The following is a 27029-nucleotide window of genomic DNA, read 5'->3' on the forward strand; positions in this document are numbered from 1 at the left end:
GTAATTAGTATGTAATGTTTTAACTTTTTCCTCCTGTGATCGCTTTTTAGGGCCCTCAAACTCCTCCGCCTATGGTCTCCTGCCGCTGAGCCATCCTTTTTGAGAGCTTCACATCCTTCCACAAGGTTCCCCGGACCTGTTGTGAAAAATTGTGTCCAATATTTTGTTAAACCAGGGTGTCCGGTTCTGTCTAATTTCAAACAAGTATTTGGTTTGATAAAGATGGAAGTATTTAGAAGCCTAGATGAATTCTTTATTCATGTGTGTGAAAATTAGATTGCACTGCTTCCACGACCAGGCAAGAATGGGACAAATCACTTGCAAAAAAAAAATACTAGCAATAATAACATAAAAATACTTTCCATGTATTTACATGGTTCCTAATATATAGTGTCAAAATGGAAGGGCACAACAACGCGCGCCTTTAACGATCTAGTGTCCTTCCATATTCCCGGCCAAGAAGTGCACGTAAAGAACGACGCAGGCGCAGGGTCCGATGACGAGGCCAGCAACACCCAGCGCGTATGCGACGTGGCCTATGGCCGACGGGTCCGGGACCATGAAGCTAGAGAAGAACACCAAGAGGGCGGAGACGAGGATGAACATGCAGATGCCATAGGCAGGTTCGAAGAGGTGCTGCGGCGTGCTCTTCTCATTGGGCTCCGCCGTCGCGACCGTGGCCTGATCGGCGTCCACGGCGGCCATGAGCGCGGCAGGGTCCTCTAGGTCGACGGCCATGGCCATTGTAGTATCGCTTTAACTGCCTTGAAAACCCTAGATAATCAACTCCTGGGATGCGATCGTAAGCAATATATTCGTGGGGCGACCACAACGGCTGCATTAAGATCGAATGAATCGACGACTCTCCGTGGGGTCAACGTGTACCCGTCTCACATTTTTTTTTTGAGACATGTCTTGCATTTTTTCTTAAGACAATCTCGCGAAGTTTTTATTAAATCGTCATAATGTTTACAGGGACGGATATGTCTCCCGGATGGCCTAACCAAATATGACACCCAACCCCTAGAGAAAGTGCATGCTTCGCTAAATTGTGAGCCTCAAAATTTGAGCTCCTAAATTCATGGCTAAATTTACAAAAATCAAAAGTCAAAGAGTGATCTATTATTTCATGTATGATTGCTCCGTAACAGGAGGCGTTTTCCTTCCGAATATCTTCCACTACAACTTTGCAGTCCGAAGCCACATGGATACTCCGTAGATATAGATCATCTGATAGGGCAAGAGCTTCTCTTATAGCCAAGGCTTCAAGAGTTTGTGGTTCGGCAATATATCTGAAGACTAGCACTGAGACTCCCAAGAACACCCCATCTGCATCTCTGCTTATTGCCCCCGCCGCGCCATATCTTTTATGCGGAGGTACAGCCGCATCAACATTCACTTTCACACTGTTCGCAACCGGCGGCAGCCAAACTGTAGGTCTTGGGGCCCTGGTTACCCGTCTGGCATGGGGTCTCACATGTGTCCTGGCTATTGATTGGGCCGGCTCGGAATTGGGCTGCCTTAAGCCTCTTGCTCCTCGCTCGCGTGGTTTAAATCTGCCAAGAATTTTTGAAAATTCTAAACTGTTTTTGATAATGCAAGCATTTTTTTAATTGGCAACCTTTTTGTAAAATTATTATTTAATCAAAATTTGAACATATTTAAAGACTTTTTGCATATGAGCATTTTTCACAATTTTGAATATTTATTTACAAATTTTTAAACATTTTGTGAGGACACATGCATTTTTTCAAAACTTTAAGTAACATTTTTGAAAATACTGAACAAAATTAGATCTTTTGAAAAAATCAAAGAAAGAGAAAAAATCCAGAAAAACTGCAAAGAAAACCCACCTTCTAGATGGTTCCCAAGACTGAACAACATCTTACATGCGCCTGCCTATCCCATCTTACCTTTGTCCGCTCGACTCCTGTGTGAAACAATGACTACTTGAAGCAATGAGTGTCCAATAGGGTTTTTCTAGGAGGACGTGTCCCACCTAGTTAGTTCGGTGTTGCATCTTTGGTTCCCAACCTCACCTTCCATGCTTCTTTAACAACACATTGCGCTGACCTCGTGCCACGGCCTCCTCCTCATGCTCTCAACGGCTTCCGGGTCATTTGTGCCCCGTGTGCCGGTACATTCGATGTGGTCTCTCATTTAGAGAATTATATTGTTGCGGTTTGGAAACTACATGATCGGCTATGCAATGCTGACCTCCGCAGGCTGTTTGAGCTTGGAGAACAAAGACCGGTTGGCATTCTTCAAGGTGCTAATCATTGCCATTGATAATGACAAGATGCAATATGGCCTTCTCTTCAACCGGTGAACCTAGGTGGAACATGTGCGCCGACATTGTGAGCGACGAGTGCCGCAGCATCTGTGTGATGCTCAGGCAATATAATGATGTCTTGAGCCGTGGCATGTTGCACAGGTTATTCTGGGGCGCTTCAGGGTTCTACACTCTTGATGTGAGCACCGAAAGCCCCCAAGTATAGAACACCATTGACACTTATGGGAAACCGTTTATACCTTAAGCTTGAATTTGATGCCGAGGGGCTGGCAGTGCTCAACCTGTGAATAAACGGCTCCAGCCTAGAGATGTGGATATGGAACCACGACGGCACACCTTTACACATGTTGATGTTCACACTAAAACAAACATATTTGACTGAACAAGGAGATTGAAGGAGCGCTATAAACATGCTTGAGAGAGAACGTCACGTTGCTCATCAAGGCCATCCATGAACGTGTCTATCTTACGATCAAGACTGGGGTGGTGTGGGAGGTTAAGGAATTGTCATACTGTCACGGGCCTCAACCGTCAGAATGTTGTGCCACTGAAGATAGATTGGTCTTCCTTGTTCCTTCTTTGCTTCTCAGCTAGGTGGTGTAGCCACGTAGTGATATTTTCTCAATTCTTAAGTTTGCACTGTGAGCTACAGCCTAGAATCATGCATAAACAGTAGGTAGATCAAAATCAGAGTATTCCTTACACTGCCCTCGTCATGTCAAAATCAATAGTAGATAAATTAATCTGAGTGATGTAACGAATAAATCTGAATGCGCCGACCTGATTGGCTAATTCTTATTAAGTTTTTACCCTCAGGTTAATAAGATTTGCTCTGAATTTGTCAATGTTAAAAATTTATCTCAAACACAACTCTGTTTTTTTCCTTCTGAAAAAGAGGATAATGACGGTCTTAAAGGTGACAGCAGAGATTTTACAGACTTGAGTTACATGGCATGATCTTGTCTCAGGGGCTTGTTTCCTCCGGTGCGGTTACAACTCCAAGAAGCGCTGTCTTCAGTCATCACTTTCATCGCTGTCATACTGGAAGAGTGAATGAAGAACATTGGCCTTTTCTTCTGAAGCTTCATTGTTGTCCTTAACGCTATCTTGTACAGCTGCAGCTTCAGTACTCTTGTGTTTCTTGTGAGGATTTGCAGCAGCGGGCTTTGCCTTTACAATGAACTTGAGCATCTTAGATTTCAAGCTCTTCTTTCCTTCTTCTTTATTGGAACTCTCAGGATCATTAGCTTTGGCCAAGACATCTGTTGGATGATCTAACATTGATTCAGAAGACTCGTTGATGATCTCTGACCCAAAATCTTCCTCGTTGTCATCGTCGTCTTCGATCCGTTTAACGTAATATTCCGAGTTTCGGAAAGTGATTGATCTGACGAGTTCTTCGTCTTCCTCTGCTAGTACTGTGTTTCCCTCCTTTAAATTTTGATGATGAGCAATACAAGAAGAATGGTTCAGAATCTCAAGCATCCGGTCAGCGGAGACGCGGGCATGTATAGACCTCATCGACAGCGTCTCCTCTAAAGCGGTGAGTGCGTCCATACCCCGCTTGGAATCCATGGCTCTGTTCTCCAGCGCTCTCATCTCATCGCCCATCTCCTCCGCCGCTCGTTTCCTCTTCTCCCTGTCCACCATAGCCTCAGCCTCGCGCCATGGCTCGAAGTTGCGGCTGGCTCCTGACTCCACCGTGTAGTCCGAGTTCTGGGGGTCCGTCTTGAAGGCGATCTCGGCGGAGCAGCGTGTGCACTTGATGTAGAACCTGTGTATTCGTATGCCCAGGTAGGCCTCGCTGGCGGCGTCCTCTTTGCGTGAGTTGAACTTGGTGCCCTTGGAGATGTACGTCCCGCAGGCGCCGCAGCGGATGCTCATCGGGAGCATCATGCGCACCTTGATCTGCTGGTTCTTGGGCTGCCGCCGCCGCGGGATCTTCGCCGGGTCGAAGTCGTTCGGGTAGTGCTTGTTCAGCACCTTGCGCTCGCCCATGTCGCCGGATCTTCCAAGCGAGCGGGAGCCCTAGGTCGTACGCGAGGCGGCGAGGCCACGGCCGGGTAGAGGATTCGAGAGATCGGGATCGCGTGGGAGGGGACAGGCTTCGCCGATTCTTAAAAATCCCTTCGATTCCACGAAGGCGGTTAATATTAGGTCGTTTCCGAGTCTGTGTGAAAAAGAGCTTTTTTTCTCTGACGGGTTGTGAAAAAGGGCTTTTTTTAGCAACGTGAAAAAGAGCTCTGTTGCGACATCAACTGACAATTACCGTCTGTTTGGTAAACACTTGGGCATGAGAATGGGAGTTTGCATCAGGGTGTTTATGGAGGGATTAGTCATGGGAAGTTGATTTTTACTCCCATTCCCTTGTTTGGTATATGGTGGGAATTAGCACGGGATAAAACTCTGCTCACGAATTAACAGGGTACCCCCTGGGAAGAAATAGGTGGGAATTGGCTTCCTCAACTCCCATTCCCCTTCTCACTTAAACTCCCATTCCCTCTAATCAAACAGTGGACTTTTAATCTCCTCACCCCTCAACTCCCATTCCCCATCTCTAATTCCCCCGAACCAAACGCGCTGGGATTTTACGGGCTGGGCGCCCAGCCCACCATTTAAATTCAGGGTTGCCAAAAAAAACCTAAAATTCAGGAGGGACGGTTAATTAAGATTTGTCGGGACCGACGCTTTCCCTCTTGTTAGGGTTTTGTTTCTTGCGCAGGCGATTCTGTCGCCGCCGTCGAGTTGCTTGGCTGTCCCTGCCGCTGACGACGCCTTGTTCGGTGCGTGATCGCATTGGCGAGCAGATCGGCGGAGTAGGGTTCCTATCCAAATCACCCGTGTCGTTCTACATCGGGTAAGGAAATCTCCATGGCTACTGTCGAGGCGTCAGATCGGGCGGATGTGAGCGATGTTGAGAAGATGATGCAGGAGCTAGGGCTGACAGAGGAGGACTTGGATGATGTAGTCTTCGAGGATAAGGATGCACCACCAGAGGCGGTCCGCTGGGTGGCTCTGGCTAGGGTTCATACCCCGAAAACCTACAGCCAAACGTGGTTCTACCGGAACATGAGATCGGCTTGGGATCTAGCACAAGAAGTCAAGTTCAGACCACTTGAAGACAACCTTTACACAGTCCAATTCTCATGTCTTGGAGATTGGGAGAGAGTAATGAATGACGGTCCATAGCAACTTCCGGGGAGATGCGGTGATCATGAAACCCTATGATGGAGTGACTAAGCCGTCAACGATCAAGATGGATACTATCGAGATATGGGCGCAGATTCACGACGTCCCAGATTTATATGCCCACCTTGTACCATCCCTCGCTGCAAAATTGGGGGAAGTATTGTATGCCGAACCACCCTCTCAAGATTTTGCGGGAAACTTCTACCGAGTCTGGATAAGAATTGTGGTAACAAAACCGCTGAGGAACCATGTATCCATGATATGCGATACGAGGCGACAGATCTATCGAGTGAAATACGAAAAGCTACCTGATTGGTGCGCGGTGTGTGGGATGCTTGGTCACCTGTACAAGGAACATGGCACTGGAATTCATCCCCCGTCGGCTCTCGTCTTTAAGGAGTTGTGTGCTGATTGGTTCATGAGGACAGGTCGTGGACCTGGCGGGGGTCGAGGCCGTAGGGGCGGCACGAGAGGATGACGAAGCGGAGGGCGTGGCCCAGCACCTGCACCAAGTACACAGGAGGGGTTCGATGAGGAGCCGAGCTTGGGCAAAACTGCCGAGTTCACCATAGCAGTACATGGGGGAGGTGTTATGACAGCTGGGTCCGATACTGTAATGGAAGATCCTTCCCGGAAGAGGAATGAGAGGATGGAACTAGGCAGCAACTCTTCGGCTACGCCGCTTATGCATGATACTATTACAGAAGAGGAGGGACTCGCTCTTGTTCAAGTAGGGGCTTCAGTGGCCAGCCCACCTGTTAAAAGAGATCCAAAGAAGCCAAGGACTGAATTGGATGGTAGAAAGGGACACAATAGTATTGTTAAAACTCGGGCGGGCTCCCTCGAGGGGCGCCGCCAAGCCCAGTGAGTGCATTTTGCTGGAACTGTCGCGACGCGGGTAAACCTGCGACAGTTCAAGAAATTATCGGTTTCGCGATGAAGTTTACCCCTACCATGCTCTGTATCGTTGAGACCCATATCAGTGGGGCACGTGTAGAATCTCTTGCTAGTTCTCTTGGCTTTGATCACTCATATGCTATAGATAGTCAGGGGAGAAGCGGTGGGACTGGAATGTTCTAGAATGACTGCACCAAACTTGAGATTTTGGGTGACTCTTGCTACCATATAGATGCTAAGATTGAGGAGGCGGGTCGAGAGCCGTCGCGAATTACGTGTGTGTATGGCAAGGCACAGACACAACTTAGACACCAGACGTGGGATCTCATGAAAGGCATCATCAATCTTAGCGACCTGCCATGGCTTTGCTTTGGGGATTTCAATGAAGTGCTGCAACCAAATGAACACGAAGGTCTAGCCAACAGAAGCAACGCCCAGATTCAGAGTTTTCGGGACACCGTGGATATTCGTATGCTGATGGATTTAGGTTACCAAGGTCGTTTTTGGACTTTCGAGAAGAAGGTAGCAGGAGGCTCTTATACCCGGGTGCGATTGGATAGAGCTTTGGCAAGCTCGACGTGGGTAACCCGATTCCCACAAGCAGTACTCACTCACCTGACCTCGGCCACCTCGGATCATGGACCAATCTTGTTACAGCTGGATCCAACTCAGAACCATGTTACACCGAAGAAACCCTTCAGATACGAGGTGATGTGGGAATCACATGAATCTTGGAAGGATACAATCTCTAGTAGTTGGAATGCAGCAGATGCAAGCTATGGCGTGGGAGACTTCCGGGACAAGCTGCTGAGTATAACTACGGAACTGTCTAGGTGGAGCAGGGATACCTTTGGAAATGTTCGGAAGGAAATAAAACAAATCAAGGCCCAGCTAGAGACCTTATGCAATGGCCCGGCGCGCGTGAGTCCTTCACATCCTGAGTTGAAACTTAATGACAGATTGGCTGAACTTTATCACAGAGAGGAGCTCATGTGGAGATAGAGATCGAGGCTGCAATGGCTATCAGCTGGCGACATGAACACTAAGTTCTTCCATATGAGGGCAAGTATGCGATGTAAGAAGAATATGATCCGAGCGCTTACTAATGCACTCGGAATTCACACAGAGGACCCTGCGGAGCTGAAAAGCATGGTTTTGAATTTTTATAAAACTGTGTACACTTCGGAAGGGGTGCAGGGAGTGGATGAGGTTTTGAGGCATGTGCCCACGAAGGTATCACCGGAGATGAATGAGTCCTTGTGCGCGCCTTATACAAATAAAGAGATAAAAGATGCATTGTTTCAGATGTTCCCAACAAAATCTCCAGGCCTAGATGGCCTTCCTGCTCAGTTCTACCAACGGCACTAGGATATATGTGGGGATGAAGTAACTGCGGTGGTCATGCGCATCATTAAGGGAGAGGAGAGCCGGGAAAGCATTAATGACACTGTCTTAGTATTAATCCCTAAGGTAACACATCCCTCATCTCTGTCACAATTTAGACCAATGAGTCTTTGCAATGTATTGTACAAAATTGCGTCAAAGGTGGTGGCAAACATCCTTAAAGTTATTCTTCCAGAAATTATATCCGAGGAACAGTCAGCCTTTGTGCCTGGTAGACTTATTACAGATAACATCATAAGTGCATACAAGTGTTTGCATTTCATGAAGATAAACAGGTCTAAAACCAATAGTTACTGTGCTGTGAAGTTGGACATGATGAAGGCGTATGACAGGGTGGAGTGGGATTATTTACAAGGTATAATGATCAAATTAGGCTTTTCTCAAGCCTGGGTGGATGTTGTCATGGGTATGGTAAGATCTGTGTCCTTTTCAGTTCTCTTTAATGGTGAAAAGCTAGAGCAATTCAAACCAACAAGAGGCATTCGGCAGGAAGATCCTATTTCCCCTTATCTATTCTTATTTGTAGCATAGGGCCTGTCGTGCCTACTAAAATCCAGTTCCCGGTCATCAGTTCTAAGTGGTGCTAAGGTGGCTCCCACAGCTCCTGAGGTGAACCACCTTTCTATTTGCAGATGATAGCCTACTGTTATTTAAGTCTAGTAATGAGGGGGCAAATTTGGTGTCAAACCTACTGAATGTTTAATGTAATGCTACTGGCCAAAGAATTAACAATGACAAGTCCTCTATATTCTTCAGTAAGGGATGTCCCAACAGTACTAAGCAGCAAATCAAAGACATCCTTAGTGTACAGAATGAATCCCTGAGCGAGAAATATCTGGGGATGCCTACAGAAGTTGGACAATCCAAGAATGGCACGTTTAAGTATTTAAGGGATAGAGAGTGGGAGAAGATTCGAGGCTGGATGTAGAAACTTCTTTCAGCTGTAGGAAAGGAGGTACTAATAAAATCGGTAGCTCAAGCCATTCCGGTGTTTTCCATGTCTTGCTTCAGGCTACCAAGAGGGTTGTGTGATAATGTGACTTCAACCATTAGACAATTCTGGTGGGGCGGCAAGCGAGGGAAGAGAAAACCATGTTGGGTTTCATGGGATGTCATGACAAGGCCTAAAAACTTGGGAGGACCGGGCTTCCGGGACATTAAAATCTTTAACCTAGCCCTCTTGTCAAGACAAGCTTGGAAGTGTTTGGACGAGCCTCATTCCCTGAGTGCGCGAATTCTGAAGGCTGCATACCATCCGGAATGCTCAATCCTCGAAGCAGAGTTGGGGGCTCATCCCTCTCAGATTTGGCGTGCTATTCTGGATGGAAGGGAAGTCATCAAACAGGGAATCATTACAAGAGTTGGTGATGGTCGGCCAACCAAGATATGGCAACATAACTGGTTACCACGATCTGGGCTGACGAGACCAATTTCCTCGCTGATTCATGACCCTCCAGAGATAGTTGCTGATCTTATCGATGCAACCTCGCCTTCCTGGAAGGAGGAGTTGGTAAGGCAGATTTTTGTTCCACTTGATGCTGAAGTGATCTTGAGGACACCCATATGCACCAGGCAATTGGAGGACTTCTGGGCTTGGGCTGAGGACCCAAAGGGCCGATTCTCTGTTAGAACGGCATACAGAATGATATACAGAACAAAAATGGGGAGAGAAGAATGGCTAGAGGAAGCGGAGAACTGGTCAAACTTGCAAGCACAGAAGAAAGGATGGTCGGATCTTTGGAAATTAAAGGTGCCATCGAAGCTAAAAGTCTTTGCATGGAGGCTAGCCCAACATTCCTTACCAACAGGGGACGTACTCCAGAATCGTAACATGGCAACTACGGACGTGTGTGCAATATGTGGTGCTCAAGACAGCTGGAGACACGCCCTGCTTGAGTGTGCATTCGCCAGATGCACCTGGGCGCTGTCGAAAGAGGAAATGGTGCAACACTTGGCCTCAAACCATGACACTGACGCTAAACGGTGGCTTCATTCCATGTCAGATGCTCTTCCGGATGATGAATTCAGACTGCTTATCGTTACAGCTTGGGCGATTTGGTATGCGTGGCGAAAGGCGATCCATGAAGGTATTTATCAGACTCCACATGCCACCAATGTTTTCATATCTAGCTACATATCAGATATCAAATTCCTTGAGCAACCACGAGTCGCAGAGAGGAATGCACTAGTGCCCAGGCCGACGAACTGGATCCCACCTCCTGACTAACACTTCAAAGTGAATGTAGATGCGGCCGTCACAAGGCACGGTGGAGTTGGCGCAGTCTCTGCGATATGTCGAGACGGCTCAGGAGCTTTCCAGGGAGCTTCAGTGTTAACTTTTGCCAATATGGATGAACCGGAAGTGCTAGCAGCTCTAGCGATACGTGAAGTGATGGCCCTCTCTAGCGATTTGTATGTGCAGGACATTGCAATCGCCTCGGATTGTAAAACGGTGGTGGAAGCTATCAAGTCAGGTACTTCGGCTGCTTATGGAGCAATTGTACTTGAGATCAAAGAACGAATTAGGTCTTTTTCTTCTTGTCAGATTAGTCATGAATTCAGAACCTCCAATGTCGAGGCCCACAAACATGGAAAACTTGCTTTAACTTTGGGGACCGGCCGCCATGTCTGGTTAGGCCACCCCGAAAATCTTGTGTTCGTCCCTATAAACATTGTGACGGGTGAATAAAGCTTTGTGGGTTTGCCTCGAAAAAAGAGGAATGACAGTTAATTGGGAGAAGCTTGTTAATAGACCAAATAAAACAAGACAGGTCAGCAGGTCCGTAAAGTTTGTGAGTGGACAGTCTGTGTCTAGTATTACACCCAACCCTACACCACCTCAGATAATCACCCAACCGGCTCGATTGTCGGGCTGGTTTATAAATTTAAGTTTGAGAAATATTTCAGCGTCTACCGAAGTTACTGCATTTCATTGGTTTCGGTGGACTAAAAAAATTACTTGAAACTCAAAAATTTATTTGAAAAATACTTGAATTCATGCGTACAGCTGAAATATTTTGATGTCTGATGAAATTATAGGAATTCATCAAAATCTCACTGAAAGTGAGAAGCATCGCCTCGCCAATCACATGTGTTGCTCCCATGTGCTGCTTGCCCAACTTTCCTTCTCTTTCCCTTCCGGCCCCGCGACACTGCATGTCCAGTACAATAGCAACATCTCATCATGACATTCTCCTACGCGGCTCATTCATCATCGGTCGTTCTCTGCTTTCGCGGATGTCGATCCTTGACAACCCCACTGCCTAGTTCGTCGGTGGTGGGGAGGAGAATCTTGGTGCCTCCACTCTGGCTAGTAGTCTATGTTAGGTTTTTTTTAGTTCTCGCAGGTGCGGCACTTAGACGGATCCCGACGCATCTTCTTTGAGTTATTCTTTCAGGCTTCAATCCTCCTCGATTTCATCCGTTTGAACATAATCGATAGAGCTCCAGTGTAGATTCATGACATCTCCGTGGGTATAGAAGAGTCAAACATTCTCATGTGGCTATTTTTTCCATGTAGTCCCTAATAGACGGCCCCATTGGGCAAGAATAAAAAGAAAGCAAGGCTCCAGCCATAACTCCCAATCGACGAGTACCTCACCACCTCACGCACGTTGAGGGGGCGGTGCGCGGAGCAGGTACAGAACATCTTCTATGTGTAAGGTGGGGATTCCTATGCAGTGCATGCACTGGTGGTGGAGGTTGTCAGGGCTGGGATGTACCTTCAACATCGTCGTCTCGTCGACACTATGGACATGCGTGTCTCATCTTCAGCTCTGGTGCCGACAACCAAGACCAGTGGCACACGACCACTATGGTTCCATGTATCTCGTCGCTCCCTCACATGGGAGAGTTGTATGCAGGTGCAGGTTGTGCTCACCTAAAAAAATGGAAGCAATGATAGATAGATGGTAAGGGAGGAGGATAGATGTTGCCTGGGCCTGGTTACTCCCTGGCGCAATAGACGAGTGCTCACCATCAGCACCTATTGCGCCATGTAAACAAATGAGCGCCCTCTCGACCAAGGTATGGGCCGGCCCAACAAACGCCCCCCCTGCTCGGCTGTCAGTTCAATCAATCAACTCGTCCATGTTGAGTGAACACTAACTAGTTCACTATTCACCGCTGACTAGTTAACCTCAGACCGCTGACTGTTGACCATGGACCATTGACTTTGTAAAAAAAAAAATCATGAATTCAAAAGAGTTCATGCATTTCAGAAATAGTTCACAAATTTGAAAAAAGTTTTCCGAGTTAAAAAGGTTCATAAATTTGAAAAATGTTTGTAAATTTGAAAAAGTTCATCAGTGTTTTAAAAGTTTACAAATTTGAAAAAGCTTTCACGAATTTGAAAAATGTTCATGGGTTTGAAGAAAAGTTTACGAATTGGGCAAAATAACAATTTTGGAAAATTACCACGAACTAGGAAAATTGTTCATGAATTTAAATAATGAAATTTTCGTGAAATTAAAACGAAAATAAAAAAATAAAAAGGGAATAGTTCATCGTTTTTGAAAAAAGTCCGCAGATTTTGGAAAAAAAAAGTTTGTAAAATTTGATAAAATTTTGTGGATTTGAAAAATATTCATGCACTTGAAATATTTGAAAAAATGTTCATGTATTTGAATAAAGTTCATTGGGTTCTGTAAAAAAGTTCTTGAATTTTTAAAAAAATTATACACATTTGAGAAAAAACTAGAAAAAGCAGATAAAGGGAAGAAAAGGAAAGACCAAACAAAATCGGTCCAAAAAAACTAAAAGAGCAGGGAAAAACCCCCGAATGGGAGCTTCTAGAAGCTGCTCAAAACATGCCCAGGAAGCTTCTGCGAACTTCCCAAAACCAGAAACGGGAGCTTCCCGTTGGTGCCTTATGCAGACCGTCCGATAAAGATTCTATGGCGGGAGGGGATGTGCGGCTTGTACGAAAAAGCCTTTAAACGGCGTCTGAAGCGTCAAATAGGAGCTGGCCTTGACTATAGAGGTTAGCAAGGGCTTGCGTATGCCATGCCCCCCTAGCCCAGAACCTATGCCATGGCCTTGCCTATGCATGCAAGAGATTTCTCCACTGTATTCGTGGATGTGTGGAGAAAAAACCATACATTAAAAAAGACATAAAAATAAAATATAAACATAGAAAAATGATAACCATCTTTACACCTTATCATCTTTTTTCTTTTTTCTTTTCCTGGAGAAAGACCTTTCTCATCTCTGTTGAAAGGTAGCCCATTCTCCTTTCTCTCTCTGTTGTTGAGGTAGCCCATTCAAGAACGCCAGCCCATATGGGTTCCGGCCCGGAGAATAAAACCAACTCGACCCCAATTCGATCTAGGGATTCCTTCCTTCCATTTGCGCTACCAAAACCTTCACTGCGACGGCGGCGAGGTTAGATAGATTCTTCGGAAGCGGAGATGGAGATGGAGACGGAGACGGAGATGGAGAGGGAGTCCAGGAAAAGGCCTAGGGTAGCGGCGGCGGCGGCGGAGGACCCTTCTCTGGCGGCGGCGGCGTCGGCCGAGTACGCGGCGTGGTTGGAAGAAATGGCGGTGCATGAGGCGAAGGCGGCTGAATTCCGCAAGAACCTGCTGGCGAATCCTTTGACGGCCGAGCAGTTGCGAGAGCGCAAGGAAGCCGCGTGGGAAAAGTACAACAACGAGTCGTGGGAGAGGGCTCGCGACAACTGGATCTGGCCTCCCTTCGAAGCCGACAGTATGGATCTTATCCTAATCCCCTCTATCTTTAGTTTCTTTCTTGCACCATTAATTTTGGAGCGTGCTGCCTAGCGGCCGATTGCATCCGGCACGATCCTCGCAAGCTTATTCTTTCCTAAATCACCAATTCAAACATTTGTGCTCCAACAAAAATATATTGTACCATTGGCGTCTTAGATCTAAACTTAAGTGAAAAGGACAGAAAATTTGTCTTCTGTAAAATTTGCAGGTTTTTCCTAAAAGAATAGGAAAAATTAAATAAACAAGCATGGATACTGATGACTTCATGAGATTACATTTTTCGGCTACAGGCAAAATGTTATTGTGCTACTCAAAAGTTGATCCCCCTCTCCTCACTGCCATGTTGCCACACAATTTGTCATGTTTCCTCAAAATTTGTTTCATACCGCTTGCCATATTGTGTACGTACATGCCAATGGGTTTGATGTCAGTACCACTTTAATTGTCCTGAGTTCTATTTACACGTATGCACTTGTCTGTATAGCCGGGTGTGATTGTTGTCATTTTAATTATCCCGAGTTGCCTAGTGTTCCTCATCCCTTGTATGTTTACTTCCATTCATTGGATAGGATTGATGCAGCGAAAATCTCCTATACTATTTCGTTTCATATATTAAATTTTGATTGATATGTTGTTTTCGATTCCACCCATCCACCATCCCTCTTGTAACTAACGAGATTGTATTTGCTGCAGCGGACATCTCTTGCATGCGCTTTACCAACGAAAATATCAACGACCCTAATTATCCACGCCTTGTCTGCACCATGGCAACTCTGCAGATTGTTTCAGTCCAGGTGAAGGAAATAACCGATGGGTTACATTGGCCGCTGGATGTTTATGGTTTTGTCGCTGTGCGTGATGTGGTGGATCGCAAACGCATTATGGTTTTCAACCGTGAAAGGGATGACTACCAAAGAATCACCGAGCAGGTTCGAAAAAATTGTATTTTGGCCCACTCTAATACATACTCCCTCCGTCCCATAATGTAAGACGTTTTTTGACACTACACAACGTCTTACATTATGGGACGGAGTAGTAGTATGAATGACTGGAATGGAATAGCAGCTAGGGAGTAAACCATTCCTTTTCTTGTGCATCACCATAATACTACCATGCCTAGGAATAGGATACACAAACGTGACCGCAGCTTGAATTTGGCTATGTAAAATACAGAAAACATGGGAAAAATAGATATTGAAGCTATGCATGAATAATGATGCAAGTTTGAGGCAGAAAATTACAAATGATGCGTAGTTTTTTGCAAAACATTGTATGTAATGTCACAGTTTGCTTTGAGTATACAAATATCATGTTGTTATTTATAGTATTACTATTGAGGTCATCATGATGATGATGATCATGTTTTTATTGTTGTTACTATTACTATTTGTCACTGAAGCATAGGGCTAATATTTTCTTAGATATTTTTCTAATACAACTCACAGAATTTACGGTATGCACTTCTGCAATTGAACAGACAAGCTCCCTCTTTTTTTTCCATTTCTGCCACGCAATGTTTTATAGTTCAATTGGTTCCTGCAAGCTGAAGCGTTATAAATATTTATCATGTTTACTTCCCATCTCAAATGTCCTCTTGCAAATCCTGCTAATGGTTAAGTTACATTTTTCATGTTTGTCATCGGCATATTTTGGACTCAAGTCACCATCATGAAGTTCCACTTGATACACTAACTGTGTTTTGATAGATGCACTCTCACTTGTATTAACGAAGGATAAACTGAATATATTCCACTGCAGTTCATGCTATTGATGAATGAATCTATTTTTATTATTGTTTACTTAAATGACTGATGCATGCAGGATTCCTACCTAACACTGACTGGTCCTACCCGTGGTGTTGTCATGACGATTGATCCTTCATATTTGGAGGCTAAGCTCAAAGTAAGAGGTGCTACTGAATCTGAGGACAAAGATTTGAGCAAATTTGCTAAGACGTACAGCTTAGGCTGCTACCTTCCTATCAAGCACACAAGCAAGCTTTGCACACTGGAGCTGCAGCATTACACTGTTTGTTCATCTGTGGAAGCCACAATCCGTGTTCAAATCATTGAAGGGCAGTTTCCTCGTGATTTCCGTGGTGTGCTTACTGCTAGCACGGACGCTGAAAGTGGTGTGATGATCTCATTACTGGATTTTAATAATGATGAGTTGCCAGTTGATGCTGATGGCTCTGTGAAGCTATCACGCCAAGTTATCTCTGTTAAAAAAGGGGGGAATCTGAAAGTTTCTGTCTGGCAACGGGGTGTTGGTGAGGAAGAAGATCAAGAGATAACTGCTGCATCATTTGTAGCTAAGGAAGCTGAAACAAGCACTAATTACATGCCGATGAAGAAATGGAAGTGCTGGATGGAAGTCAGTGTCGCCTGGTCCCTTTTCAGCTGTTGGTGAGGAATAAGACCAAGAGATGTATATATATATATATATATATATATATATAGAGAGAGAGAGAGAGAGAGAGAGAGAGAGAGAGAGAGAGAGAGCTGCCAAATCGTTGGAAGTATATCTATGTAATGGCATGCTGACGACTTGCCCTTGTCCTATTGTTTGAAGTCGTATTTTGACCGTGGTACCAACTAATGATAGGTGCTTGCATGGACAATGCAGGACTTGTTGTATCTTCTGTTCGAAGAGATTTTGCTTCATGTCTTTTTTTTTTGTATAGCTGCAATAGTTTATTTGCTTGAATCACATGCCAAGTCAATTGTTAACTACAATTTTTCTTTTCTGATAGCAGTTTATTTGCTTGAAAAGAGGCTGCTTCTGTGCTCACAGGACATCACGTGAGATGATAAGAAATCTCAAATGAAGATAAGAACACAGCAAGGGCAAGGAGGATTACTTGTGCAATGTTTAGTAGCCTTGTAGTTTATATGTACTGAAGGTGTCGCCAAAGAAGGGTGACCAAACTCATGTTGCTGTCAGATGGTGTTTCCGGACTAGTTTAGTGATGTGAGTTTCAGAGAATGTGATTGTTCTGTGGAGCTCAAAACAACTAATTATGATTTTAATTTCTTGTTTTCTACTGTAACTTGAATCTCTGTGGTTTCGTTAGTAAAATCTGGGTGGAATCCCTTCATAAAAAGAGTATTAAAACTGACGTATGGTTGACAACAACATATTTATCTGAATGATATCGATTAGCATGGAATGTGTACATGTTATGTTAGTGGTGCTCAAACTCGGAGTTAAATGCACAGAACCACAAGTTTCGTGCCATGACTTGCGGAAAACCACCACATTACAAAACATGACATTTTGCACCGAACCCAAGAATTGACGGTGACAAAAAACACTAAGTTAAAAAATGAACTCGTTTTGACATGGCAAAGCGGCCGCGTGGCTTGCGGTGGACGGCGCAAACAGTAATGGCCGTTAACGGCCTGGCCAACCAAGCCGGTCGGAAGATTCCCAAGAAGGAAACGGTGGCCCTCTCTCTCCACTCTCGCTAACTAAATCCCCTCTGCGCCCTCACCCTCGCCCTCGCCCTCGCTCCCCTCTGCGCCGCCGCCGCTGCCGCCACAGTGCCTTCTTGGAGAGATCTGGAAGACAACAGCAAGGAGGAGCTGACCTACACAGGCATGGACGTGGATGTGTGGGTATGTATACATTGGTTTCGGTTACGGTTAGGGTTTGAATATTATGAATTGCAGAGTGTGACATTTTAGATCCTCCCTTCGCTGCCTCTCGTTTGTGCCTAAGACTTCTTGTCAATGCATGAGAATCCTGATACAACTATTGATGCTTCCTTCCATGGGTCAGTGATTGATCCCCATATCAAATGCAAGCTTCACAAGTTTAGGGACAAGAAATGTGTTGCATTCAATGGCATAAACACACGTAGAAGATTCTATGGCTGTGCTAAGCAGGTAATAGTTTATGAGGTTATTGTTTACTGAATGTGGTTTGCCATTGAATGTGCTAGTGTTAATTGAATTACCATTATTAATTGAACTTGCTACTGTTAACTGAATTTGCTACTAGTCAACTGAATCACTAGTGTTAATTGAATTACTATTGTCAACTGAATCACCTCTGTTAACTGAATTACTACTATTAACTGAATCACTAGTGCTAATTGTACTTGCTATTGTTAACGAATCACTAGTGTTAACTAGATTTGCTCTTGTTAACTGAATTGCTAATATTAACTGAATTAATACTGTTAACTGGATTTGATAGTGTTAGCTGAATTGCTACTGTTAACTAAATTACTACTGTCAACTGAATTTGATAGTGTTATCTGAATCATAGTTTGAATTGACTTTGGTATGTTAACCGAATTACAATTACTGCTGTCAAACGGATTTGCAGGGAGTTATTTATTGTGGAGTGATTGAGTGCGTTGATGGTCCCTGGTTTGTCATATTTCAAAGGTGCCTGAAAAAACTTTGGGAGATGTTTCATGGCCAGAACTAAGGCATGGTGATGAGATAGACAGGCTTATGACAAAAAATATCCAAACTAGAGAAGCAAAATGACTTCATGTGCAAGTAATACAATGATATGCTTGAGGAAGTTGGCCAGCTTTTTGATTAGCAAGATGGAAAGGTGCAGCATATGGAACATGAGAATGCAACAAAGCGTGTTGAAGATGTCAAGAAAAAGCTTGTAGAGTTAAAGGAACAGTCAAGAAGGAGCTAAAGATGGAGAAGATTAGGTTGTCCAAGGAGTAGAGGTGCATCCTGACTTCTCAAGAAGATATCATCAGGAACACTAGGAAGGCCATGTAGGAGGTCAAGGAGGACATGGATGTTCTTCAAGAGGAGAAGAAGAACCTTGAGAGTGTGATTGTGGAATATATAATAGGCCATGGAACACCAAGGAGCTAATGATGTTGGTGGTATATTTTGTACATATAATGATCATAGTTTGTAATGCTTAATGAAAACAATGTGGTCAGCTATTAGGCTAGCTAGCAAGAAATCATATGAGTCCTTCTTGTGATCCTTGATGTTACCTCTATTATGAACCAGCTAACAAGCAACATCATGACAGAAGATAAGGGGACTCCATAAATAGTACACACAAACAATTTAGATAGGTAGCATAGTGCATAGAACAATAGATACGACCCAAACTAAACCTCGTGCATATTTCACAGCATTGCAACACCAGCAATATAGATAGGTATCGTAGTGCTTAAAACAACAGAAAGAAAATTAGATAGATGGATAGCATACTTCTTCTTCATCATCATCATCATCATCATCATCTTCATAATCATCATCATCATCATCATCTTCTTCTTCTTCTTCTTCTTCTTCTTCTTCTTCTTCTTCTTCTTCTTCTTCTTCTTCTTCTTCTTCTTCTTCTTCTTCTTCTTCTTCTTCTTCTTCTTGAGTACATTGATATCCCTATCCCTCTTCAGCTCATGCAGCTCAGTCCTCAGGTTCCTGATCAGTTCTCCTTGGGCTTTATGAATGGCCTTCATATCCTCTATGAGATACTGCTTCTGTCTAGCTTCTTCTCCAAGCCTTTAGGACACGAAAACCACAACTCAAATTCTCAAAGCAAAATGGGTCAAAGAGTTGGTAGCAGGAAAGGCTATGGTGGTGCTATGCGGAAGTGGTGGTGGTATGAGGAAGTGTATGTGGGCACCAGACAAAATTTGGCGAGAGTTAGGCGGGAAATGGATGGTGGATGGGTGGTTTTGCTGCCACTGGCCGGATGTCCGGGCTGGAAGCTGGATGTCTGGGGTGCCGGATGTCCAGGCTGGTCGGGCCGGATGTCCGGGCGCTGGATCCGTGAACGAACTCGAAGAACACCGCATGGGGAGGTCAAATCCGGGGCAAAATTCGGAAGAATTTGTGGATGGAAATTGGGGAAAAGGTGGGGGAATGCTAGATCTACCTGCAACACACGAAATCCGCGGATCAAATCCAACAAAACTTCATCACACCAACAAATCACAAAAAAAAATTCAGGCTATTTTTGTGGGGCAATTTTCGGATTAGGACGAAAAACAACAAAATCAAGCTAGAAAACAAAGAGAGGAGGCTCCGAAATCGTGATCAACGTGGCTCTTGATACCAAGATGATGTAGGGTGGAACCCTAGATGGCCGATCTTTCACGAAAGGAGCGAGATCCCTCGAAGAACACGACGAACACGGGGAAGAACAGAGAGAGAACACGAGAGAAACACTCAACCAACAAGAAATAGATCACACATGCGCTAGATCGATGAACATAAAGGAAGATACATTGATCCCAAGTCAACAAAGGACGATACAAGGGTAAACGGTTCTTCTCCTAGGAGGAGGTCTTGATGGGGCCACCCTGTTGGGGAACGTAGTAATTTAAAAAAAAAATCCTACACACACGTAAGATCATGGTGATGCATAACAACGAGAGGGGAGAGTGTAATCTACGTACCCTTGTAGATTGACAACGGAAGCGTTTGGTTGATGTAGTCGTACGTCTCCACGGCCCGACCGATCAAGCACCGAAACTATGGCACCTCCGAGTTCTAGCACACGTTCAGCTCGATGACGATCCCCGGACTCCGATCCAGCAAAGTGTCGGGGAAGAGTTCCGTCAGCACGACGGCGTGGTGACGATCTTGATGTACTACCGTCGCAGGGCTTCGCCTAAGCACCGCTACAATATTATCGAGGACTATGGTGGAAGGGGGCGCCGCACACGGCTAAGAATATGATCACGTGGATCAACTTGTGTGTCTCTGGGGTGCCCCTGCCTCCGTATATAAAGGTTCAAGAGGGGGAGGCCGGCCGGCCATCATAGGGCGCGCCAGGAGGAGTCCTACTCCCTCCGGGAGTAGGACTTCTCCCCCAATCCTAGTTGGAATAGGATTCACGAGGTGGAAAAGAGAGAGAGAGAGAGAGAAGGAGGGGGACGCCGGCCCCCTCTCTCCTTGTCCTATTCGGACTAGGGGGGAGGGGCGCGCGGCCCAGCCCTGGCCGCCTCTCCTCTTCTTCCACTAAGGCCCACTAAGGCCCATATAGCTCCCGGGGGGGTTCCGGTAACCTCCCGGTACTCCGGTAAAATCCCGATTTCACTCGGAACACTTCCGATATCCAAACATAGGCTTCCAATATATCAATCTTTATGTCTCGACCATTTCGAGACTCCTCGTCATGTCCGTGATCTCATCCGGGACTCCGAACAACCTTCGGTACATCAAAACGTATAAACTCATAATATAACTGTCATCGAAACCTTAAGCGTGCGGACCCTACGGGTTCGAGAACAATGTAGACATGACCGAGACACGTCTCCGGTCAATAACCAATAGCGGGACCTGGATGCCCATATTGGCTCCTACATATTCTACGAAGATCTTTATCGGTCAGACCGCATAACAACATACGTTGTTCCCTTTGTCATCGGTATGTTACTTGCCCGAGATTCGATCGTCGGTATCCAATACCTAGTTCAATCTCGTTACCGGCAAGTCTCTTTACTCGTTCCGTAATACATCATCCTGCAACTAACTCATTAGTTGCAATGCTTGCAAGGCTTAAGTGATGTGCATTAGTGAGAGGGCCCTAAGATACCTCTCCGACGATCGGAGTGACAAATCCTAATCTCGAAATACGTCAACCCAACATGTACCTTTGGAGACACCTGTAGAGCACCTTTATAATCATCCAGTTACATTGTGGCGTTTGGTTGCACACAAAGTGTTCCTCCGGCACACGGGAGTTACATAATCTCATAGTCATAGGAACATGTATAAGTCATGAAGAAAGCAATAGCTACATACTAAACGATCGGGTGCTAAGCTAATGGAATGGGTCATGTCAATCAGATCATTCAACTAATGATGTGATCCCGTTAATCAAATAACAACTCTTTGTCCATGGTTAGGAAACATAACCATCTTTGATTAACGAGCTAGTCAAGTAGAGGCATACTAGTGACACTCTGTTTGTCTATGTATTCACACATGTATTATGTTTCCGGTTAATACAATTCTAGCATGAATCATAAACTTTTATCATGATATAAGGAAATAAATAATAACTTTATTATTGCCTCTAGGGCATATTTCCTTCAGTCTCCCACTTGCACTAGAGTCAATAATCTAGATTACACAATAATGATTCTAACACCCATGGAGCTTTGGTGCTGATCATGTTTTGCCCGTGGAAGAGGCTTAGTCAACGGGCCTGCTACATTCAGCTCCGTATGTATCTTGCAAATCTTTATGTCTCCCACCTAGACTAGATCCCGGATGGAATTGAAGCGTCTTTTGATGTGCTTGGTTCTTTTGTGAAACCTGGATTCCTTTGCCAAGGCAATTGCACCAGTATTGTCACAAAAGATTTTCATTGGACCCGGTGCACTAGGTATGACACCTAGATCGGATATGAACTCCTTCATCCAGACTCCTTCGTTTGCTGCTTCCGAAGCAGCTATGTACTCCACTTCACATGTAGATCCCGCCACGACGCTTTGTTTAGAACTGCACCAACTGACAGCTCCACCGTTTAATGTAAACACGTATCCGGTTTGCGATTTAGAATCGTCCGGATCAGTGTCAAAGCTTGCATCAACGTAACCGTTTACAATGAGCTCGTTGTCACGTCCATATACGAGAAACATATCCTTAGTCCTTTTCAGGTACTTTAGGATGTTCTTGACCCTGTCCAGTGATCCACTCCTGGATTACTTTGGTACCTCCCTACTAGACTTATAGCAAGGCACACATCAGGTCTGGTACACAGCATTGAATACATGATAGAGCCTATGGCTGAAGCATAGGGAACATCTTTCATTTTCTCTCTATCTTCTGCAGTGGTCGGGCATTGAGTCTGACTCAACTTCACACCTTGTAACACAGGCAAGAACCCTTTCTTTGCTTGATCCATTTTGAACTTCTTCAAAATCTTGTCAAGGTATGTGCTTTGTGAAAGTCCAATTAAGCGTCTTGATCTATCTCTATAGATCTTTATGCCTAATATGTAAGCAGCTTCACCGAGGTCTTTCATTGAAAAACTCTTATTCAAGTATCCCTTTATGCTATCCAGAAATTCTATATTATTTCCAATCAGTAATATGTCATCCACATATAATATTAGAAATGCTACAGAGCTCCCACTCACTTTCTTGTAAATACAGGCTTCTCCGAAAGTCTGTATAAAACCAAATGCTTTGATCACACTATCAAAGCGTTTATTCCAACTCCGAGAGGCTTGCACCAGTCCATAAATGGATCGCTGGAGCTTGCACACTTTATTAGCTCCCTTTGGATCGACAAAACCTTCCGGTTGCATCATATACAACTCTTCTTACAGAAATCCATTCAGGAATGCAGTTTTGACATCCATATGCCAAATTTCATAATCATAAAATGCGGCAATTGCTAACATGATTCGGACAGACTTAAGCATCGCTTCGGGTGAGAAGGTCTCATCGTAGTCAACCCCTTGAACTTGTCGAAACCCTTTTGTGACAAGTCGAGCTTTGTAGACAGTAATATTACCGTCAGCATCAGTCTTCTTCTTGAAGATCCATTTATTCTCAATTGCTTGCCGATCATCGGGCAAGTCAACCAAAGTCCATACTTTGTTCTCATACATGGATCCCATCTCAGATTTCATGGCTTCAAGCCATTTTGCGGAATCTAGGCTCACCATCGCTTCTTCATAGTTTGTAGGTTCATCATGATCTAGCAGCATGACTTCCAGAACAGGATTACCGTACCACTCTGGCGCGGATCTCACTTTGGTTGATCTACGAGGTTCAGTATAGTATCTTGTCCTGAAGTTTCATGATCATTATCATTAGCTTCCTCACTAATTGGTGTAGGTGTCGCAGAAACAGGTTTCTGTGATGTACTACTTTCCAATAAGGGAGCAGGTACAGTTACCTCGTCAAGTTCTACTTTCCTCCCACTCACATCTTTCGAGAGAAACTCCTTCTCCAGAAAGTTTCCGAACTTAGCAACAAAAGTCTTGCCTTCGGATCTGTGATAGAAGGTGTATCCAATAGTTTCCTTTGGATATCCTATGAAGACACATTTCTCTGATTTGGGTTCGAGCTTATCAGGTTGAAGCTTTTTCACATAAGCATCGCAGCCCCAAACTTTCAGAAACGACAACTTTGGTTTCTTGCCAAACCATAGTTCATAAGGCGTCGTCTCAACGGATTTTGATGGTGTCCTATTTAACGTGAATGCGGCCGTCTCTAAAGCATAACCCCAAAACGATAGCGGTAAATCAGTAAGAGACATCATAGATCGCACCATATCTAGTAAAGTACGATTACGGCGTTCAGACACACCATTACGCTGTGGTGTTCCGGGTGGCGTGAGTTGCGAAATTATTCCGCATTGTTTCAAATGTACACCAAACTCGTAACTCAAATATTCTCCTCCACGATCAGATCATAGAAACTTTATTTTGTTGTTACGATGGTTTTCAACTTCACTCTGTAATTCTTTGAACTTTTCAAATGTTTCAGACTTATGTTTCATTAAGTAGATATACCCATATCTGCTTAAGTCATCTGTGAATGTGAGAAAATAACGATATCTGCCACGAGCCTCAGTATTCATCGGACCACATACATCTGTATGTATGATTTCCAACAAATCTGTTGCTCTCTCCATAGTACCGGAGAACGGTGTTTTAGTCATCTTGCCCATGAGGCACGGTTCGCAAGTACCAAGTGATTCATAATCAAGTGGTTCCAAAAGTCCATCAGTATGGAGTTTCTTCATGCGCTTTACACCGATATGACCTAAACGGCAGTGCCACAAATAAGTTGCACCATCATTATCAACTCTGCATCTTTTGGCTTCAACATTATGAATATGTGTGTCACTACTATCGAGATTCAATAAAAATAGACCACTCTTCAAGGGTGCATGACCATAAAAGATATTACTCATATAAATAGAACAACCATTATTCTCTGTTCTAAATGAATAACCGTCTCGCATTAAACAAGATCCAGATATAATGTTCATGCTCAACGCTGGCACCAAATAACAATTATTTAGGTGTAATACTAATCCCGAAGGTAGATGTAGAGGTAGCGTGCCGACCGCGATCACATCGACTTTGGAACCGTTTCCCACGCGCATCGTCACCTCGTCCTTAACCAATCTTCGCTTAATCCGTAGTCCCTGTTTCGAGTTGCAAATATTAGCAACAGAACCAGTATCAAATACCTAGGTGCTACTGCGAGCATTAGTAAGGTACACATCAATAACATGTATATCACATATACCTTTGTTCACCTTGCCATCCTTCTTATCCGCCAAATACTTGGGGCAGTTCCGCTTCCAGTGACCAGTCTGCTTGCAGTAGAAGCACTCAGTTTCAGGCTTAGGTCCAGACTTGGGTTTCTTCTCTTGAGTAGCAACTTGCTTGCCGTTCTTCTTGAAGTTCCCCTTCTTCTTACCTTTGCCCTTTTTCTTGAAACTAGTGGTCTTGTTGACCATCAACACTTGATGCTCCTTTTTGATTTCTACCTCCGCAGCTTTCAGCATTGCGAAGAGCTCGGGAATAGTCTTATTCATCCCTTGCATATTATAGTTCATCACGAAGCTCTTGTAGCTTGGTGGCGGTGATTGGAGAATTCTGTCAATGACGCAATCATCTGGAAGATTAACTCCCATCTGAATCAAGTGATTATTATACCCAGAAATCTTGAGTATATGCTCACTGACAGAACTGTTCTCCTCCATCTTGCAGCTATAGAACTTATTGGAGACTTCATATCTCTCAATCCGGGCATTTTCTTGAAATATTAACTTCAACTCCTGGAACATCTCATATGCTCCATGACGTTCAAAACGTCGTTGAAGTCCCAATTCTAAGCCGTAAAGCATGGTACACTGAACTATCGAGTAGTCATCAGCTTTGCTCTGCCAGACGTTCATAACATCTGGTGTTGCTCCAGCAGCAGGCCTGGCACCCAACGGTGCTTCCAGGACGTAATTCTTCTGTGCAGCAATGAGGATAATCCTCAAGTTACGGACCCAGTCCGTGTAATTGCTACCATCATCTTTCAACTTTGCTTTCTCAAGGAACGCATTAAAATTCAACGGAACAACAGCACGGGCCATCTATCTACAATCAAACATACATAAGCAAGATACTATCAGGTACTAAGTTCATGATGAATTTAAGTTCAATTAATCAAATTACTTAAAGAACTCCCACTTAGATAGACATCCCTCTAATCCTCTAAGTGATCACGTGATCCAAATCAACTAAACCATGTCCGATCATCACGTGAGATGGAGTAGTTTCATTGGTGAACACCACTATGTTGATCATATCTACTATATGATTCACGCTCGACCTTTCGGTCTCCGTGTTCCGAGGCCATATCTGCATATGCTTGGTCGTCAAGTATAACCTGAGTATTCTGCGTGTGCAACTGTTTTGCACCCGTTGTATTTGAACGTAGAGCCTATCACACCCGATCATCACGTGGTGTCTCAGCACGAAGAACTTTCGCAACGGTGCATACTCAGGGAGAACACTTCTTGATAATTTTAGTGAGAGATCATCTTATAATGCTACCGTCAATCAAAGCAAGATAAGATGCATAAAAGATAAACATCACATGCAATCAATATAAGTGATATGATATGGCCATCATCATCTTGTGCCTGTGATCTCCATCTCCGAAGCACCGTCATGATCACCATCGTCACCGGCGCGACACCTTGATCTCCATCGTAGCATCGTTGTCGTCTCGCCAATCTTATGCTTCCACGACTATCGCTACCGCTTAGTGATAAAGTAAAGCATTACAGCGCGATTGCATTGCATACAATAAAGCGACAACCATATGGCTCCTGCCAGCTGCCGATGACTCGGTTACAAAACATGATCATCTCATACAATAAAATTTAGCATCATGTCTTGACCATATCACATCACAACATGCCCTGCAAAAACAAGTTAGACGTCCTCTACTTTGTTGTTGCAAGTTTTACGTGGCTGCTATGAGTTTAAGCAAGAAACAATCTTACCTACGCATCAAAACCACAACGATAGTTTGTCAAGTTGGTGCTGTTTTAACCTTCGCAAGGACCGGGCGTAGCCACACTTGGTTCAACTAAAGTTGGAGAAACTGTCACCCGCAAGCCACCTATGTGCAAAGCACGTAGGGAGAACCGGTCTCGCGTAAGCGTACGCGTAATGTCGGTCCGGGCCGCTTCGTCCAACAATACCGCCGAACCAAAGTATGACATGCTGGTAAGCAGTATGACTTATATCGCCCACAACTCACTTGTGTTCTACTCGTGCATATAACATCAACACATAAAACCTAGGCTCGGATGTCACTGTTGGGGAACGTAGTAATTTCAAAAAAAAATCCTACGCACACGCAAGATCATGGTGCTGCATAGCAACGAGAGGGGAGAGTGTAATCTACGTACCCTTGTAGATCGACAACGGAAGCATTTGGTTGATGTAGTCGTACTTCTCCATGGCCTGACCGATCAAGCACCGAAACTACGGCACCTCCGAGTTCTAGCACACGTTCAGCTCGATGACGATCCCCGGAC

The 27029-nt window shown here is 44.5% G+C and overlaps 2 protein-coding genes across 2 annotated transcripts; one reads left to right on the forward strand and one right to left on the reverse strand.

Moving 5' to 3' along the window:
• Positions 1-3208: 3208 nt before the first annotated feature.
• Positions 3209-4364, reverse strand: LOC125549415 (uncharacterized). The gene has a single exon (XM_087517283.1). The coding sequence runs from the start codon at positions 4289-4291 to the stop codon at positions 3308-3310; it is 984 nt and encodes a 327-aa protein (XP_087373409.1). The 5' UTR covers positions 4292-4364; the 3' UTR covers positions 3209-3307.
• An 8714-nt stretch (positions 4365-13078) lies between these two features.
• On the forward strand, positions 13079-16188 carry LOC125530442 (uncharacterized). The gene is made up of 4 exons (XM_087514253.1): positions 13079-13489; positions 14206-14441; positions 15334-15939; positions 15998-16188. The coding sequence occupies exons 1-3, from the start codon at positions 13192-13194 to the stop codon at positions 15919-15921; spliced, it is 1122 nt and encodes a 373-aa protein (XP_087370379.1). The 5' UTR covers positions 13079-13191; the 3' UTR covers positions 15922-15939; positions 15998-16188.
• Positions 16189-27029: the final 10841 nt, after the last annotated feature.

This window comes from Triticum urartu, chromosome 3A, assembly GCF_056163025.1.
Source record: "Triticum urartu cultivar PI428250 chromosome 3A, HENAU_Tu73, whole genome shotgun sequence".
In the NCBI taxonomy this organism is placed as follows: domain Eukaryota; kingdom Viridiplantae; phylum Streptophyta; class Magnoliopsida; order Poales; family Poaceae; genus Triticum; species Triticum urartu.